The 15,412-nt window shown below is 44.3% G+C and overlaps 2 protein-coding genes across 8 annotated transcripts in view; one reads left to right on the forward strand and one right to left on the reverse strand.

The window, feature by feature from the left end:
- Positions 1-2,965, forward strand: part of LOC133130703 (bifunctional UDP-N-acetylglucosamine 2-epimerase/N-acetylmannosamine kinase-like) — a 28,062-nt gene extending 25,097 nt beyond the window's left edge. For all 4 annotated transcript variants that reach the window (XM_061245484.1, XM_061245481.1, XM_061245482.1 and 1 more), the window contains one exon: positions 1-2,965. This exon is cut by the window's left edge and continues 106 nt beyond it. In XM_061245484.1, the coding sequence (XP_061101468.1) occupies positions 1-130 (130 nt within the window). In that variant the 3' untranslated portion in view covers positions 131-2,965.
- Positions 2,966-3,433: 468 nt separating this feature from the next.
- LOC133130974 (clathrin light chain A-like) lies at positions 3,434-15,296 on the reverse strand. Of its 4 annotated transcripts, none has more exons than XM_061245995.1 (7): positions 14,954-15,295; positions 10,921-10,997; positions 10,451-10,577; positions 9,429-9,540; positions 8,328-8,381; positions 5,865-5,900; positions 3,434-4,341 (listed from the first exon to the last, which is right to left on the reverse strand). In XM_061245995.1, the coding sequence occupies exons 1-7, from the start codon at positions 15,156-15,158 to the stop codon at positions 4,170-4,172; spliced, it is 783 nt and encodes a 260-aa protein (XP_061101979.1). In that variant the 5' UTR covers positions 15,159-15,295; the 3' UTR covers positions 3,434-4,169. The 4 variants fall into 4 exon arrangements, with proteins under 4 accessions (XP_061101979.1, XP_061101980.1, XP_061101981.1 ...); XM_061245998.1 differs by lacking the exon at positions 3,434-4,341 and adding an exon at positions 4,355-5,735 and having other exon boundaries at positions 14,954-15,296; XM_061245996.1 differs by lacking the exon at positions 5,865-5,900 and having other exon boundaries at positions 14,954-15,294.
- Positions 15,297-15,412: the final 116 nt, after the last annotated feature.

Consider the following 15,412-nt stretch of genomic DNA (forward strand, 5'->3'; position numbering starts at 1 on the left):
GCAGGTGATTGGCCAGCGCGCCCTAAGCTCCACCCAGGGGATACAGGTGGTGACGTCTGACCTAGAAGAGCCTGCTCTCCTGGGCGCTGCCAGCATGGTGCTGGATTACACCACCCGCCGGACATACTAGAGCCAACCACGGCCCTGCCTGCCAAACCTGACCAATCACGGCCCTGGGACTGGACGCACGGAGCGATGTGATTGGATAAGGAGCTCTCTCTCGGTGAAGAAGGCCATGTCGTTGGCATGATTTTTCTTCAGCTACAGCCCCCATCTTGGCCCCTTTAGAGCAAACTTCGCAAACTTGTTCTTGCGATGCACAAAGGGGTAGCGCATGCATACACGCTCGTAGACACTTCTGCTCAACTCAGTTTTATGTGACTTTGACCAGGTTCCCTCAGTGGGATTTTCTGGCAAAAAATTGAAATTATTTAAAGAGCTTTTTAGAGACACAGGCCCATATTCAACACTTGTCCTAAGCTTATTTTACAGCAACACTTCACAATCTCAGTTTGGTGAATTTGAGTTATTGCTGAACTTGTGTTTGTGGATTATTCTTGCTTTTAATTGACAGACAGACAGACACACACACACTTCACAGGAACATTTTTTTAATATATATATATGGTGCATTATGTTCTTGTAAATAGAAATATCCAGTGTGTGTGTGTGTGTGTGTGTGTGTATGTGTGTAAAACACATTTAATATCTCCTCTCTGGGACCATGGGAATTTGGTTTGGAAAAATATTTGTTTAATTGCTGCTTATAGTTTTTTAAATTAAACATTATAATCAATTTAATTTTTTACATTTTGATTTGACATGGTGCAGCTGCATGTTCTGACTGACAGACAAGCTGGGTTTTGAGTGTACAGATATGTGACAATGTGACATAGTGCCCAGTTTTTGGGAATCCAAAAAGAAGTGTCCAAATAATTTATTTATTTAGACTATGGTTTAGGTTCCTATTGTATAATATGGTATGGTCTGTATATCAGTCTGTATATGCTGTGTACATTAATGTATACTTTTATCAATGTAAAAGCAGCTGACCCATGGTACGGTGATACATTGTGGTTTGTTATGTCATGTCTGAAACGCATCTGACCAAATGCACAAAAGTCCAGTCTTATGTTCGATGTAAAACCCACTTCGGTTTATTTTAAAACCGATTGCCTTGAACCATTTCAACGGTAATGTGTTCAGGCATTCAGTTTTCTTTTAATTAATTTATTCCATTTTTTATGTTGAGACGACTTAATTATTTAATTTTCATTGGGGTTTCACAGCTTGTTTAAAGTGCTTTTATTTTCAGTGCGGTGTTAGCCTCTGCATTTCTCCACTGTGGAGCTCTTTGGTGTGTGCTTTACTGTTTGTCTCTGTACCAGAATTTGTACACTAACAATGGATCAAGAAGCTACAAACATTCATCCGAGTTGTGGTCCCCCGTACTTTACCTTTATTCACCAGAGCTCGTCTGTGTAACAGTGAGGTGACAATAACTTCAATAATATGGCCTGAATTTTCTCAGACGACTATCAGTGAGTGCGTGTGGGCCGCTGCAGGGTCTGCAGGCTAGTCCGTTTCGGGACTTCGTGCAAACCTAATTACTAAATTAGCTCAATCGTTTATCCTGAAGATATTACTGTGTAATATCCTCAAGTACAGGAGTGAACCAGCGTAGTTTATAGTGTCAGAAAACTAAAACTAAGGTTACTGGTTGGAACAAAAACAAGCACACAGATCAGCCCCTGCAGGACCGGAGTTGTGCACCCCTGCTGCTATGGAAACGTGGTCCTCACCCTGGGAGGGAGGGGCTGTAGTGTCAGTGGGGTAATACCCACACTCGCACACTGGAGAAGTGTCGTAACGTGTGTGTGTGTGTGTGTGTACGTAAACATTTCTACACCCACTCAGAATCTTACAGTACAAGCTGACTCACAGACCCTTGGGATTCCTTTTATCACTGGAAGGAGAGTGCTTTTTATAAATATGACAGATCATAAACTGTCTTTGCATTCCATAAATGTGAATAATCAGGTGGACTTAGTTTGTCATTGATTGATTTAAGGGTTACACTACTAGTAAATCTTTGAGTTCACTTAATTTAGTATATACGGCATGTAAACTAAATATTTTATCCTAATATTCACCACAGGCTATAACAGATTGACCTGGCTTTTGGATTTCTCTGGAATAGGAATGAGGGGGGGGGGAATTGAGGTACGTGTTTAGTGAGGTTTATTGTACGGACTTACGGTTTATTGTAAAGGACTTTACAGGGTGTTTTTAATGCTTGGTGTAGGCCCTGCAGATCATTCTCTTGGGTTTTCCATGTTCACAGAACCCCAGGACAATCGCTGCATCATTTTTTGTTTTGACTCTATGTTAAACTGGAGGAATTGGGATTTCTGCATGTGACAGTTTTGCATCGTGCCATTTTAACGTTAAACATTCTTGTTTTTGCCTTTTTAAAATATTTTCTTTACCCATTACCTGCCGTCTGTATGTTTGCATGCATGTATAATTGTATCTTTTGATCATTGCTATGATGGAGTAATCCCCTTTTGATTTCTGATGTTCTTTCCTGTTACCTTGCAACAAGAAGTTTTAGACTCAAGATGGTTCAGTCAGTCAGCTTTTATATGCCAGCTGTGCTTATAAAGTGCAGTACTCATTTCAACTCTGTTCCACCAACAGCGGTGCTCTAAAAATGTCCCGATTCTAAAGCGGTTGAACTGAATTTCATGGGTCAAATTATCCATCAGATAACTAAAGACAGTTGACTTGAGTTTAGTACCTCTGTCAGCATTATCCGAAAAACAAAGCAAGTTTGAAGATGAATGTAATGGAAGAAGTGTCTGTCTCAATTAAGGTATGTACAGTATGTGTACTAGTTACTCTCATAACACTACTAGGTGCATTTTTGAAAGGAAAGTTCACAAATAAAAAGGTTTTAAATTAGTGTCCTCGTGAATTTGAGAGAATCCATGCTGTGGTACCCCTACGGTAGGAGAGCAATACTTTTTTCATGATTTAAACTGGCTGCATTTCTTGTTTTATTACTTTTTTTGTTATTTGTTTGTGAGTGGATAGTAGATTGAACAGCTACATTATTCTAACTTAATCTTTGTTGAAATCCATCTTGTATAGAACACCTAGAAAGCTCATTTGATCAGCAGCCTTTAAAGAGCCACCCCACCATATCTCTTGTCATGCCTCACCTCCATAAATGTACTTGGCTTATGATCACCATACGAACTAGACCTGGAGTTCAGGGCTATGGATAGCGCTTACCTCATCTGACCTGGGTTCTGTAGCCGTTCCACTGACCTTTGCCATGCATTCATTGTAGGTTTCTTTGGATAAAACTGTCTGCCGAATTAATACATGTAAACAAGGGGCTCGTTCACAAACTATGATCAGACCGAACTGGGCTTCATAATTCTTTATTCTTGATGAAATTCAGATTAACGATGTGACAGAAAAAACTAGAAGCAACAAGGGAGTTCTGATCAGGATAACCACTGGATTTCAGCTCTTATTTCACGTGTGTGCACACAGATACACACACACACACACACACACACACACACACACACAGAGTACATACATGATCTGTACAGACACGCTTCACAAACCTGTCACACGTGTGTACTATTAGCCCTGGGATGTTCAGTAGGGGAAAAATGCATAGATTGTAAAATGTCACAATTCCACAAGTCTAATGGAAAAAACACACTATTTATTCAGTTTGGTCCTTAAAAGAATAGAAGACAAACAAAACAAAAAAGCCACACTCAATCCTTCTCTCTTTAAAATATGGAGGGGGATCTGGTCCAACAAAGGAGCAGCCACACATTTCTGAGCTGGTTAAGATATTGCATTAACTAGCAGCTGTAGTGTTTCCAGGGTGGGCGGGGCCTGGTCAGGGCATGGGTGGGGCTGTGCAGGGAGGAGGCGGGGCCTGGTCAGGGCATGGGTGGGGCTGCATGTAGGGCTGTGCATGTAGGGGGCGGGGCCTGGTCAGGACATAGGTGGGGCTGCGCAGGCAGGAGGTAGGGCCTGTTCATGGGGTAGGCGGGGCATGTTTGGGAGTGGGCTGGGCCTAGTCAGGGAAGAGGCAGGGCTGTGCAGGGAATGGGCGGGGCCTGGTCCGAGGGGCGGGCTCAGCGCACCAGGGGGGACTGTTTGAGAGAGATGAGCACAGATCTCATGCGGGACACGTCCTTGGCCTGCTTGCTGGACTTGGGGTTGAAGTCGCAGAGTCGCGCCACGCGCTCCCACTCCGTCCCGGGGTTTCCCTCATCCAGCTCCGACACCATGGCCTCCTCCGCCGCTCTGGAGGGACAGGCAGACGCCGTCAGAGAGGGCCCGGGCCCCCGGTCCCTGGGGGACCGTCTCCACCCCCTTTACACACCCAGCTCCACCCCCTCCATCGCTCACTGAAGCCAGACTCCTGGCTTCAAAGCTCAGTAATCAATTTAGAACAGCCTGATTAAAAATTGCAGTTTAGCTGAGATTAAATGTTTTCTGCACAATCCGGGTAAGACTGCATTGTGCTTCTGGGTCTGCGCCAAGCGGCTAGCAGTACCTGCTATTACATTTTAATATGCAAGTGAGGTTTTGAGTGCTAACTTTTAACTGTTTGCTTTGGGGGGAGCGGAGAGAGGAGTCCAATCAAACCCCAGGAACGGATGCCCACATCTATACAGAATTCCCAGTTGTGACCCACATCAAAACACAAAAATGATAATTCCAGAATATTCCATAAAGCATGCGCCCACCCTCTGAACAGGCTTGCCTAAATCTTCTCAGAGCTACAGAAACAGCCGAGTCGTACTGGTCTGACTTGCTGTTCGTGAAGCAGCTTGGTTTGTTAAAAACTCAGTTCTTGTCAGAGAACTGATTGAAAACTTGCTCTGCACTTGCATAGAATATTCTTTCAAATCCCCCCTGCCCTCTCCAAAACAATGTACTGAATATTCTATTAACTTCATGGCAAGTAAATTTTTTTAAGCAACCAAAAAAGGGCCTTTAGATGCCAAGCTCGCCATGCTGTGCACTGTGGTTACAGTGTGGGGAACACCACAGTCCAAAAGGTAAAATATCCGTTTGGTTGTTCAAAAGCACCATGACAAGTTCGCAATAGACTGAACAGGTTGTGAACTTTGGTGTTGACGGATACAATGCTTTCCCGGTTTTTACGGGCTGACCGCAACAGGTCAAAGGAGGATGCCCTGACAACAGGACAATGAAAATTAAACGAATTAAACAGTCTGAACTACAGACCGAAAAAGACACCTCAGCACAAACCAAACTGTGTTACCAACCTGTCCTGTCCCAATCAGAACTGGGTCAATTACATGATCGCTTTGCATTCAAATACTTTTCTATGCTTTACTGAGCTTGTCTGGTGTATCAGAATGAAATACTCTCAAAGTGCAAACCCCACCTTCTTGTCCTCTTGGCTGCCTCAATTACCAGGCAAGATCAGTCGAGGACAGAAAAGCATTTGAATCCAAAACAATTACGTAACAGACCCAGATCTGGTCCCAACGTACCCTGCCCTGCCCTCTCTCTGAGACAGAAAAAGGAGCGCTCTAAAACTACAACACACACACAGCGATGGGAATGAGAAGCCAATGGAGATCCAACGTCACAGGAAGTACAGAAACGCACAGGACTCGCGGGACCAACACAGCACCACCACAAAGAGAACACCCAGCTCCTAACTAGGCAGTGGACAGGAAAAGGAAACAAAAAATAACATAAGTGGGGGGGGGGGGGGAAACACGCCTTAATTTGGCAGTTATGAATATATGTTACATTTCTTTCACTTTATTTTTTTGTTTGTACTTAACTGGTCTAGGCGGTAGCAAGGATGGTTAATGTGTGTGCTTAGGGGTGCGAAGGAGAAGACAAAACAAAAGGAGAAATAGATCAGAGGTCAGATCCAGAGGAAGGGAATGAAAAATAAATGAGCTTTTATGCAGATGACACAAGCCAGGCATGCCCTTCTCCTACAACCCAACCCAGGTCAGTTCTGGAAGCTTCTACAGGGCTTAGTCTGCAGCTATGGCTTTGGGCTCATTCCAATGGCTTATTTTCCCCTACTCTTTTCTTTTTCTTTCTCCTTTTCTACTCCTGGCTCCGCCCATCGGGCGAGGGCAGTAAAAGCGTCAAGAAAAATAAATGAAGACGGGGAAATCGAGAAAAACGTGAATTCGGCAAATTGAATGGAAATTTCAAATGTCAGTTCAGATACAGACGAGGCAGACGCGAGGAATATGGGGAGAGGCGGATCGACAGGTCGATCATTTATACGCCAGGCATTCTGATAAAATACTTCCGCTGAGGTTTTCTTGCTCAAACGATTTCCTTTTGGGATTTCCTAACTTCTACTTTTAGCTCCTAGAGGGAACATTTAAGGGGTTAAAGATGGCTCGATCGATTTCCGGGTCAGGAGCAAGTAAAATAAAAAAAATAGGAGAAAAACAAGCGATTGGAATGAGCCATTTATTTGGCAAATAAAGTGCTGTTCTGGCATGGGAGGGGCTTAAACGAGCTCAATTACAGGTGAGGGCAGTATCACTGCGGGCAAGGCTAAGCAGGAAGCAGATGTCTAATTAATGCTAATTAACCAACGACAAGCTTTTCTCCACTACAGACTGTGCTTTCTACATGATCTCGTTCCTGGCGTTTGAAGCAACTGTGTATCCTAAACCCCGCAACTGGATCTGTTCAGCGGTTGGTGCACACACTGTACCCAGTGTTACGATGATGTGCATTCCAATTTCAACGACGGGGGACCCATATTCATATTTCTGAGAGGAGGAAAGGTGATCGAGAGCCATTTTTCCCTTTGGCTCACAAATGGACATGGTCTTAGAACTAGGGAAAACTGATTCCAGATCAGTGCTATTCTATGACCAAGGGAGTGCATGAACCCTTTAAGGCAGTGCTGCTCACCTCCTCATCCTGCAGGCCGCAGTGTCTGCAGGCATTTGCTCCTACTGTGCACTACACCACCTGATTTCACCAACTCGCTTATTATCTGAACCAGGCCAAGAGTGAAATCGCAAAAGAGTGTAGCGCACAATCGGAGCAAATACCTGCAGACACTGCGGCCCGCAGGATGAGGAGTTGAGTAGCGCTGATTTAAGGTGTAAGATCACATGTGATTTGAATGTTCTTCACTGAACATTGTAACAATATTAACAATATTAACAATATGTAACAATGTTAGCTGGAAGCAATGGTCTTGAGTAGTTCATCCAGGTTGAGCAGAGAAACAGTTGCTTCAAACTACAGGTCTACTTATAATCACAACATTGATCAAATCACAACTGCATATGCTAGTCGGAAACTGCTTAGTATTTTTATATTCCTGCATTCAAAATACTGCAGTTTAACACTCAAGTCATCGAAAAAGAAGCAGAGTGTACAATACATTTGATCTAATTGCAGTCATGTAGTTTGACAAGAACAAATAGATTTCAATACATATTGAATTCAAAAAAGGTATAAGGTGACTTATCTGGGGAGAAATACATAAAAGATGAGACAATATGGAACAGAATGTGAAATATCTTGATGAAGAACTTTAACACTATAATAAGCAAGATGGGGGCATCTCCCTCAAGTCACTGTTTAATACGGATACTGTGACAATACTGTGATTTACAGTGCTCCATTAACGGGCCGCTATAAGTGAAGTCTCAGATAGGCGTTGATTAAAACCATGCGTTTAAATATAGAACAGGAATATTTAAACTGGAGCTAGTGCAGCTGTGCTTGTATGTGCTAATTATTGGGGGGCAAAGAGACGAAATGCACCCAGACGGGCGATTAAATACAGCTCCACCACCATTACATCAGTCACAGCCACACACTGTCCCTGGATGCACTGTTTCTACAGCACAAAATGGACGCTACTAGCTACACAGACCTAACATAATTTCACTGATATGAGACGGAAGAATGATAAATTTTGTAACACTATTTTACAGCCCATTAATTATAGTATTTATTGGGTAAGTACCAGATAATTACTAGGTAACTATTTTGATTTCAAGTACTAAGAAACGGGCTGTAAAACGTATTTACATTGTACCAACTGACTTTTGTCTCATAGTTCTTACCACTGAATTCAAAGTAGTGGTCACACAAGTAGCTGTGTACTTAACTCAGTAAACACAAGTTAATTTATGCTCCAACATAAAAGCGTCACCAAAGATAAAGATTTTTAAAAGGGGGAAAAGGGTGTTAAATAATGTGATGTTAACAGTGTGTGAGCGGAAAGGGCGTTAGTTTTAGCAACATACACATAACCAATGAGCTCAGAGAAGGGCTGTTTGTAGAAATCTTCGTCCAGCACCCTGGACACAGTGCAGTCCCACAGGAAAGCAGGAAGTGGGAGAGAAAGAGAGAAAGTGGTAAAAAGAGGAAGAGAAAAATACAGGAGAAAGTGGACATGCGCACACAACACAACCCAAACACACAAACGTCAGAGACAGTTTATCCCTCGGGAGACCAAACCCTCTGTGTTACACCCTGGTTTGCCTAAGGAGTTTCTGTCTGTACTCCTTAAGTATGTAGCAGTAAATTATGCGCTGAGACCACAAAGGCTCTCACTCCTAGCCAATGACCAGGTGTCAATTTCTGCCTGAACCAAACGGGTTCATATGAGTAGTGGGATCATTAGAGGCACATCTAAAACTACTAAAACTATTCTAGAAAATGGAAGTTCTGAGATCAAATGCAAGACAGCCAGCAGTTTTTTTGTTTTTTTTAAACGTACTTAATCTGTCATAAAAATGCTTCTGCTTCCTATAACCAAAGCATAATCAGAGCTGGGTTAATATTCATTTAAAATACTATAACCCACTATTCAAAGAAACAGATTTTTACCACTGTTTACTACAATATGCTGGTTTCATGTGACTGTATGGTTTTTTAAAAATTCCCAGGGATGTCCCGAATGTCTTTAAATTCTCTCCAGCATCTAAATACTTGTTTAGATTGTGTATCTGACCCAGGTCTAAGCATATTACCAAGTTCACTGCTATGCGAGTGCGTTTCATCCTCCATTTGTGAAATGGCAGTTTACAGTCCAGCGACAGAGTGTCTCTGTGACCAAAGACATGCAGTGGATGTGGCTGGTCGCTGAAAGGATTGGTTTATACTCTGGACAACTACAGTGCATTAATACTTTTTGCTAAGGATGATGACGACAGTAGAACGTTTCCGGAACATTTTGCGATTTCAGTCAAGTGACACTGACGCTATACTGGCCATAAACTATAAACTGGCTTTCAGACTACACACTACAGGCGTAGACACCGGTCTCACTCCGTCCTGTGGGCTGTGAGGCGAGCGAAGGGGAAGTTGACGGGTCCTCTTCCTGTTGGGGTCGGGTCTTTTACCTGTTGTTGACTTTGGTCTTCTCCAGCTGTTCGTTCTGCCGATTGTGCCACTCCTCCAGCTCCGCCTTCGCCTTGCTCTTCCACTCAGCCTCCTGCGTGCGCGAGTTTTCATCTGGAGGGGGGGGGGAGGTTCAGGAGGAAGGAAGAGGGGAAAGATAGGCAGGGAAAAGGAAGAAGGAGGTGTGAGAAAGAATGGAAGGGGAGGAAGAAAGGAGGACAAGGTTTTCTTGATGTCACTTCAAAGTAATTTTTACATTACAGGCACTTCAGAGACGTTCTTATCTAGAGCGGCATATAACAAAGTGCATAACCACAACCTGGGACAACTGTGCTGAAAGACGCTAGAGGGAAGTACAGTTCCAAGTGCTAGACGTGACTTCACACATAAGAACATGTACCCTGCAGAGTAATCTGTGACTTAGGAGAGAGCTGTTCAGGGTTTTAATAAGTGCAGTTTATCCAGCTACCTCAGGAAACCTGCTTTGTGGAACAGGGCCCTGATCTACTGAGCCTGTGCAGGTGAAAACGACATGGCAGAAACCTCACCTGCTCAAAGCTGACCCACTTCACACCAGGGAAATGTTGAAGGAAGGCAGAGAGGAAAGGAGGGAGGGAGGGATGGAGGACTCTGCTCAGAGTATCCTGACAGAGCCCCATCCTCCTCTTAACTTAAACAATTGCAGCTTGTTGCAAAAACGCTCGTTCTCTCACCCAGCACCCACCACCCTGCTGTTACGAGCTGATCTGAGATCAGCTAAAGCACTTGTTCTCTCACGCAGCACCCATCACCCTGCCGTCAGGGACTGATCCGAGAGCAGCCAAAAGGCTTGTTCTCTCACCCAGCACCCATCACCCTGCCGTCAGGGACTGATCTGAGATCAGCTAAAAGGCTTATTCTCTCACCCAGCACCCATCACCCTGCCGTCAGGGACTGATCTGAGATCAGCTAAAAGGCTAGCACTCTCACCCAGCACCAATCGCCTTGCCCTCAGAGACTGATCTGGAATCAGTAGATCTCTCACCCAGAGCCTCCAGGCGCTCCTGCTGCTCCTCCCTCCACTTGCGCAGGCTCTCGGGCTCGGCCTGCAGGCGGTCAGCGCTGGAGATGGCGGCGTACGTGTCGAACGAGCCGTTACTCTCCTCCACCTCCTACAAACACATTACACACACATTACACACACATACATTACACACACACATAACACACCCATTATACACACACACATACATACAACACACACATGCACAGACACCGTGTCAAACGGGCAGTTACTCTCCTCCTCCTGCGCGCACGCACACACACACACATTATACATACACACATTTACATATACATATACACACATATATATATAATATATATACACGTACACATATATATAACTGAAAAGGAGATTAAAACCTGAAATCTTTATTTCAAATCCCTGCTGAGATCAGCTCACGAGCCACTACAACGCCGTCCCTGATGAGGACAAGCGGTAAGATACTTTACCTCGTGTATTTCTCCATTTACTGGTCCATCGACTGCATCGATGGCATCAACTGCATCGACTGCATCAACTGCATCAGCTGTGAGGGGGAAAAAATAAAAATAAAATCAATTTAGCTGCTTGTTGCAAAATCCTTCGAAACAAGACTCATTCTGTACCATTTCTATGTGACACAAACAGGGTGAATGATCTTTCCCTCGAAGGGGACTTCATTCCTGTATCCTGCCCACATTCACTGGTTCACCAGTTCCCTCTCTCTCCACATCAGCCGATGTGTGTTCAGTGTTCCGGCACAAAATGGCTGCCGCGTATCACCCAGGTGCAGGTTACACTTTGGTGGTGAAGGCGAGTTTCCCCTTTGACTGTAAAGGGCTTTGAAATCATGAGATGAAAAGCTGTATATTAAATGCAATCATTTTTCTTCTTCTACTACTTCTTTGTACTACTACGACTACTAAAAAGGGCAGTTTAAACGGGAGTTATTTCACACACAGTAGTTTCCTAATGCTTGATCCAGTACGAGGGTGGCCTATGCTTTACTAATACAAAGTTCCTTCCCAGCCTTCTTCAGCAGACGAGTCACAAAAAAAGTAGGCGTTAAAGCTGACATCTTTCAAAACAGTGCCCCCTGGCTTCAGAATGGTCCACAGGGATGCACACCGTCCTGGTTTTGTAAAAGACCAGTCAGGCTCATGGAATGTGCACAGGCCAGTTTTACGAAGTTTCCACAATTCACACTCCAGATCAGCTGAGGGTGGTAATGCCCAAGTTGTGAAACGCAGAGCTGTAAAATCCAGGTTCAGAAAGTAAACGTCCTCCCCAGTGGATTTTCATTCTCGAGAAATAACAGCATCATTTCAATTTGGAGATTGACATTGTGGCTCAACTATACCAAATGTCCTCCCCAGTGTTTTGTTCCAATCACAATTCTTCAGCCAGGAGGTAGAGCTAATTAATTTAATTAATTAAGTGCATGGGTGGAAGAAACCTCAAAGAACATTGATCTTCATACCCGGTCCTGCAGAGCCGTTTTTTGTTGTTACGCGGCACTTCATTGACCAATTAAAGCAGTCGAGTTAACTCACCTCATCTGGGGGGTATATCAATAGGCAGTATGCTGACCTAGCTGGATAAAATCACTGAGTAAAACCCAGAGCCCTTCCTAAAATGAAACAATGGACTGAAGTAGAAAACGACTGTTCCGGGTTTTACTCGGTGAACTTATCCAGCTAACTCAGTAATCCTGCTTTGTGATAAACCCCCCTGGTTTCTTGGGATTGGAAGTGGTTGCCGATATTAAAATGAAAACAAAAAGCCAGCAGACCCTGTGGCCCAACAGGACCAGGAATGAAGATCACTGCCATAGAAGGAAGAGGAGGAGAGGAGCGGAGGAGGAGAGGAGGGAAGGAGGGAGGCTCCAGCAAGGCCGTCCTGCAGAAGGCAGGAGCGAGGCTTTATCGCAGCGCCAGATAGCTGTGGATCACCCCAGTCTTCTGCACAGCAAGCCCGGGGCTCATCTACGGCCCTCGGCTGCCACGCAGTCCTAAAGAAACCTACCCTTCACTTCACTTCTGCCTCAGAGCAGATTACGAGAGTGCAGTGCCCTTCAACAGAGGGACGCAAACGCATTCAGACAGACCGCCTTGTCTGCACAGGCGACTGTGGGTGTAGTGTAGTACAGGCGTACTGCAGCATATTTGAATTATGGTTATATGAGAGATTATGGTTTTGCGTTATCTTCGCAATTCGCAATATTCACATACCCAGACCTACGATAGGTCAGAAGAAACAGGAAGTACCCTCAGTGCATTTTCATTCACAGCATAATGTAAATTTGAAGGTTGACATTCTGGCTCAACTACATCAAACGTGTGTGTGTGTGTGTGTGTGTGTGTGTGTGTGTGTGTGTGTGTGTGTGTGTGTGTGTGTGTGTGTGTGTGATATAAAGTTGCTGTTAATCACTGCCTATGCCCCCCAACTGCAATGACCTTTGACACCAAACCCGATTGTTCTCACACAGTGGGCCTATACTGTTATATACATGATTATAGAAAACTTGGCCAAATATTCTCAAAACACAATAGCTGAAACTCTCCCAGGCATATTTCAGTGTGGCTATCCCCCATAACCGACACAAGATATCGCTTCATTATTAATTTAGACCCTAGCATCTGTGTGGCGGTCGTTGTGTTCGCGGAAAAGGTTTCGGTGCAGACATTTGAGATTCACTCCTGGCGGTAGGGAGAGACATTGGTCTCAAATGACGGGTGGCGAGGGGGAAATTGAGCATCTCTGCTGCACGCACTGTGAGGAAACAACATGGTTGCCGCTCTGTTATTTGTGTCCGGCCCCTCTGGCCCCTCTGGCCCCTCTTGCCGCTCTAAGGTCACACCGCTCCACCAGAGGAAGAGTGGTGCTGTGCTCTGCAGTTCTGTTCCTCCGGAGCACACTGCATTTCTGCCAACACCAGCAACAAGGACATTTAAAAAAAATGAATAAAAATTTTTTAAAAAAAGCAATTGGTACAAAAGTTCATGCTCTTGTTCTTGGAGTATGTAAGAAAAATCAGGACTATACCGAGTTAGCTGGAAAACCTGGAAACCTTCCAAAACTGGAACATGGACTGAAGCAAAAACAGCTATTCAGGCATTTACTCTGAATTTATCCAGCTAACACAGTAATCCTGCTTTGTGATATACCCCCTTGGTCTCCAGGTGCTGAGATGTGGCAGTCAATAAGGCCCCCTTATTTAAATATTCTTGGTGTATGTGGTCTTTTAGGTCCTTCTCTCATTACAGTGCATCATTGGAAACATTTTCTGAACGTTGTTGTAATAATTGCAACCTCAGGGAAGGTCCTCGTGAGGGGCAAGCGTCTCCTCGGTGACGCAGGGCAACAAGACCAACGGCTTCAGGGAGTTTGGGACTTTGGGACAGCTATTATCTGAACGTTACATTTGGAAACTGCAACTCCCAGCCACAGTATACACACACACACAAACTGGAGAAATAATTCACCAGGGACCAATGAAAACACCCTGGTTAGAGTACTTGAGCCACTGCTTTCGACACAGTCCTTTAAACAAGTTGGCTTCTTTGACATTCTTCACCAATGGCCTAACTTCCTGTAGACTTAACACCTTCACTTCCCCAGTCCAAAGGTCATCATGACGGCTGCCGTATACAACTGGCTACATGGATGTGGTTGGCTCGGACGTTACCTAGTACACCAGGTTTGACAAATAAGGCATTTGACACACATTCTATGGATTTTGTGTATGCAAAACGTACATAAACATTCAGTGAGTCTGAAATACAGTCAACAGCTCCGATGCATTATGTTTCTTCACTCAAGCCTGAAATCAAACATGCACATGACCAATGAATTGAACAATGCCTTCAAACTGCAATCCGTGCAGAGTAAGCCGTAAATGGCTTACTCTGCACAACCTATACACAGGGACAAAGTATCAGCTGGCCAGCTATTATTTTGCGGCAATATTACCTCACGGCTAAGTGACAAGAACATATGTAATTTATGATAATAATCCTCGTTTCACCATTAACGCGCAAATATAATGTTGGATACTGGGGTTTAATAGATATCCAGTTCGTAAATGATTTAGGAGTTCAGATTGAGCTCTTAGCAAGCTACTGTATAGCTATGAGGAATAGCTATAACGATACCGAGTAGCTAGCTGGCTAATGACGGGAGTAGTATTTCCTGTTTACGCTTATCAGCACATATCAATAGGCTTTGGCTTAAATAAAAAACCCACATCAACATTTTAAAAAAAATTCAACAAAGTACAGCAAATACCCTTCTTAAACCCTCGTTCCCCGACCTTCTGTTTTTTAGGATAAACTAAATTGGCAGGTCAGCAGATCCAATCTATACAGTGAATCTAGCTGGCTGACGTGAACTTTCTTTGGTTCGCAGTACATGTGCTTTACGGTAACTAAGTTACTAGACTAACTTTTCGCAGACGCATAGGAGTTTATTTTGTGATCTGGCAAATCGTTTTCGGGTCCCTACCGTCTGCATCTGGTTCCACCTCGATATTATTGGTAAGGGAGTCCGGGACCTCTCCGCTGTCCAGGATGCTGAATCCCTCGTCATTCTCGATCCCTGCGATCTCACTCTCCTGCTGGGCCAAGAAAGCTGCGGCGGGGTCCTCTTCCGTACCGACCCCATTCCCGGCGGCTGGCGGGGAAGCGCTCAGCATGTCGAAATCGTCCATGTTTTTCTACCTAAAAGTAACTATACTGCTAAGGGGAAGGGGAAAACAAAAAAGCTTTCGGTGCGGACACTGTTGGCAGGGTAGGTCAATACGAGCTAAGGAGGAGGAGGAAGGAAATTAGAACGGAGGCTATGAAACGAAGCGGAAGCGTGACCATAGCCAATCAGATACACATAATGGTGATGGACGGAACTCTTAACCAATCAATCAGCATCTAACGTTCGGATGAACCAATTAAATGTTTCAACCTGGCA

The sequence above is a fragment of the Conger conger genome, chromosome 6 (assembly GCF_963514075.1).
Source record: "Conger conger chromosome 6, fConCon1.1, whole genome shotgun sequence".
NCBI classification, from domain to species: domain Eukaryota; kingdom Metazoa; phylum Chordata; class Actinopteri; order Anguilliformes; family Congridae; genus Conger; species Conger conger.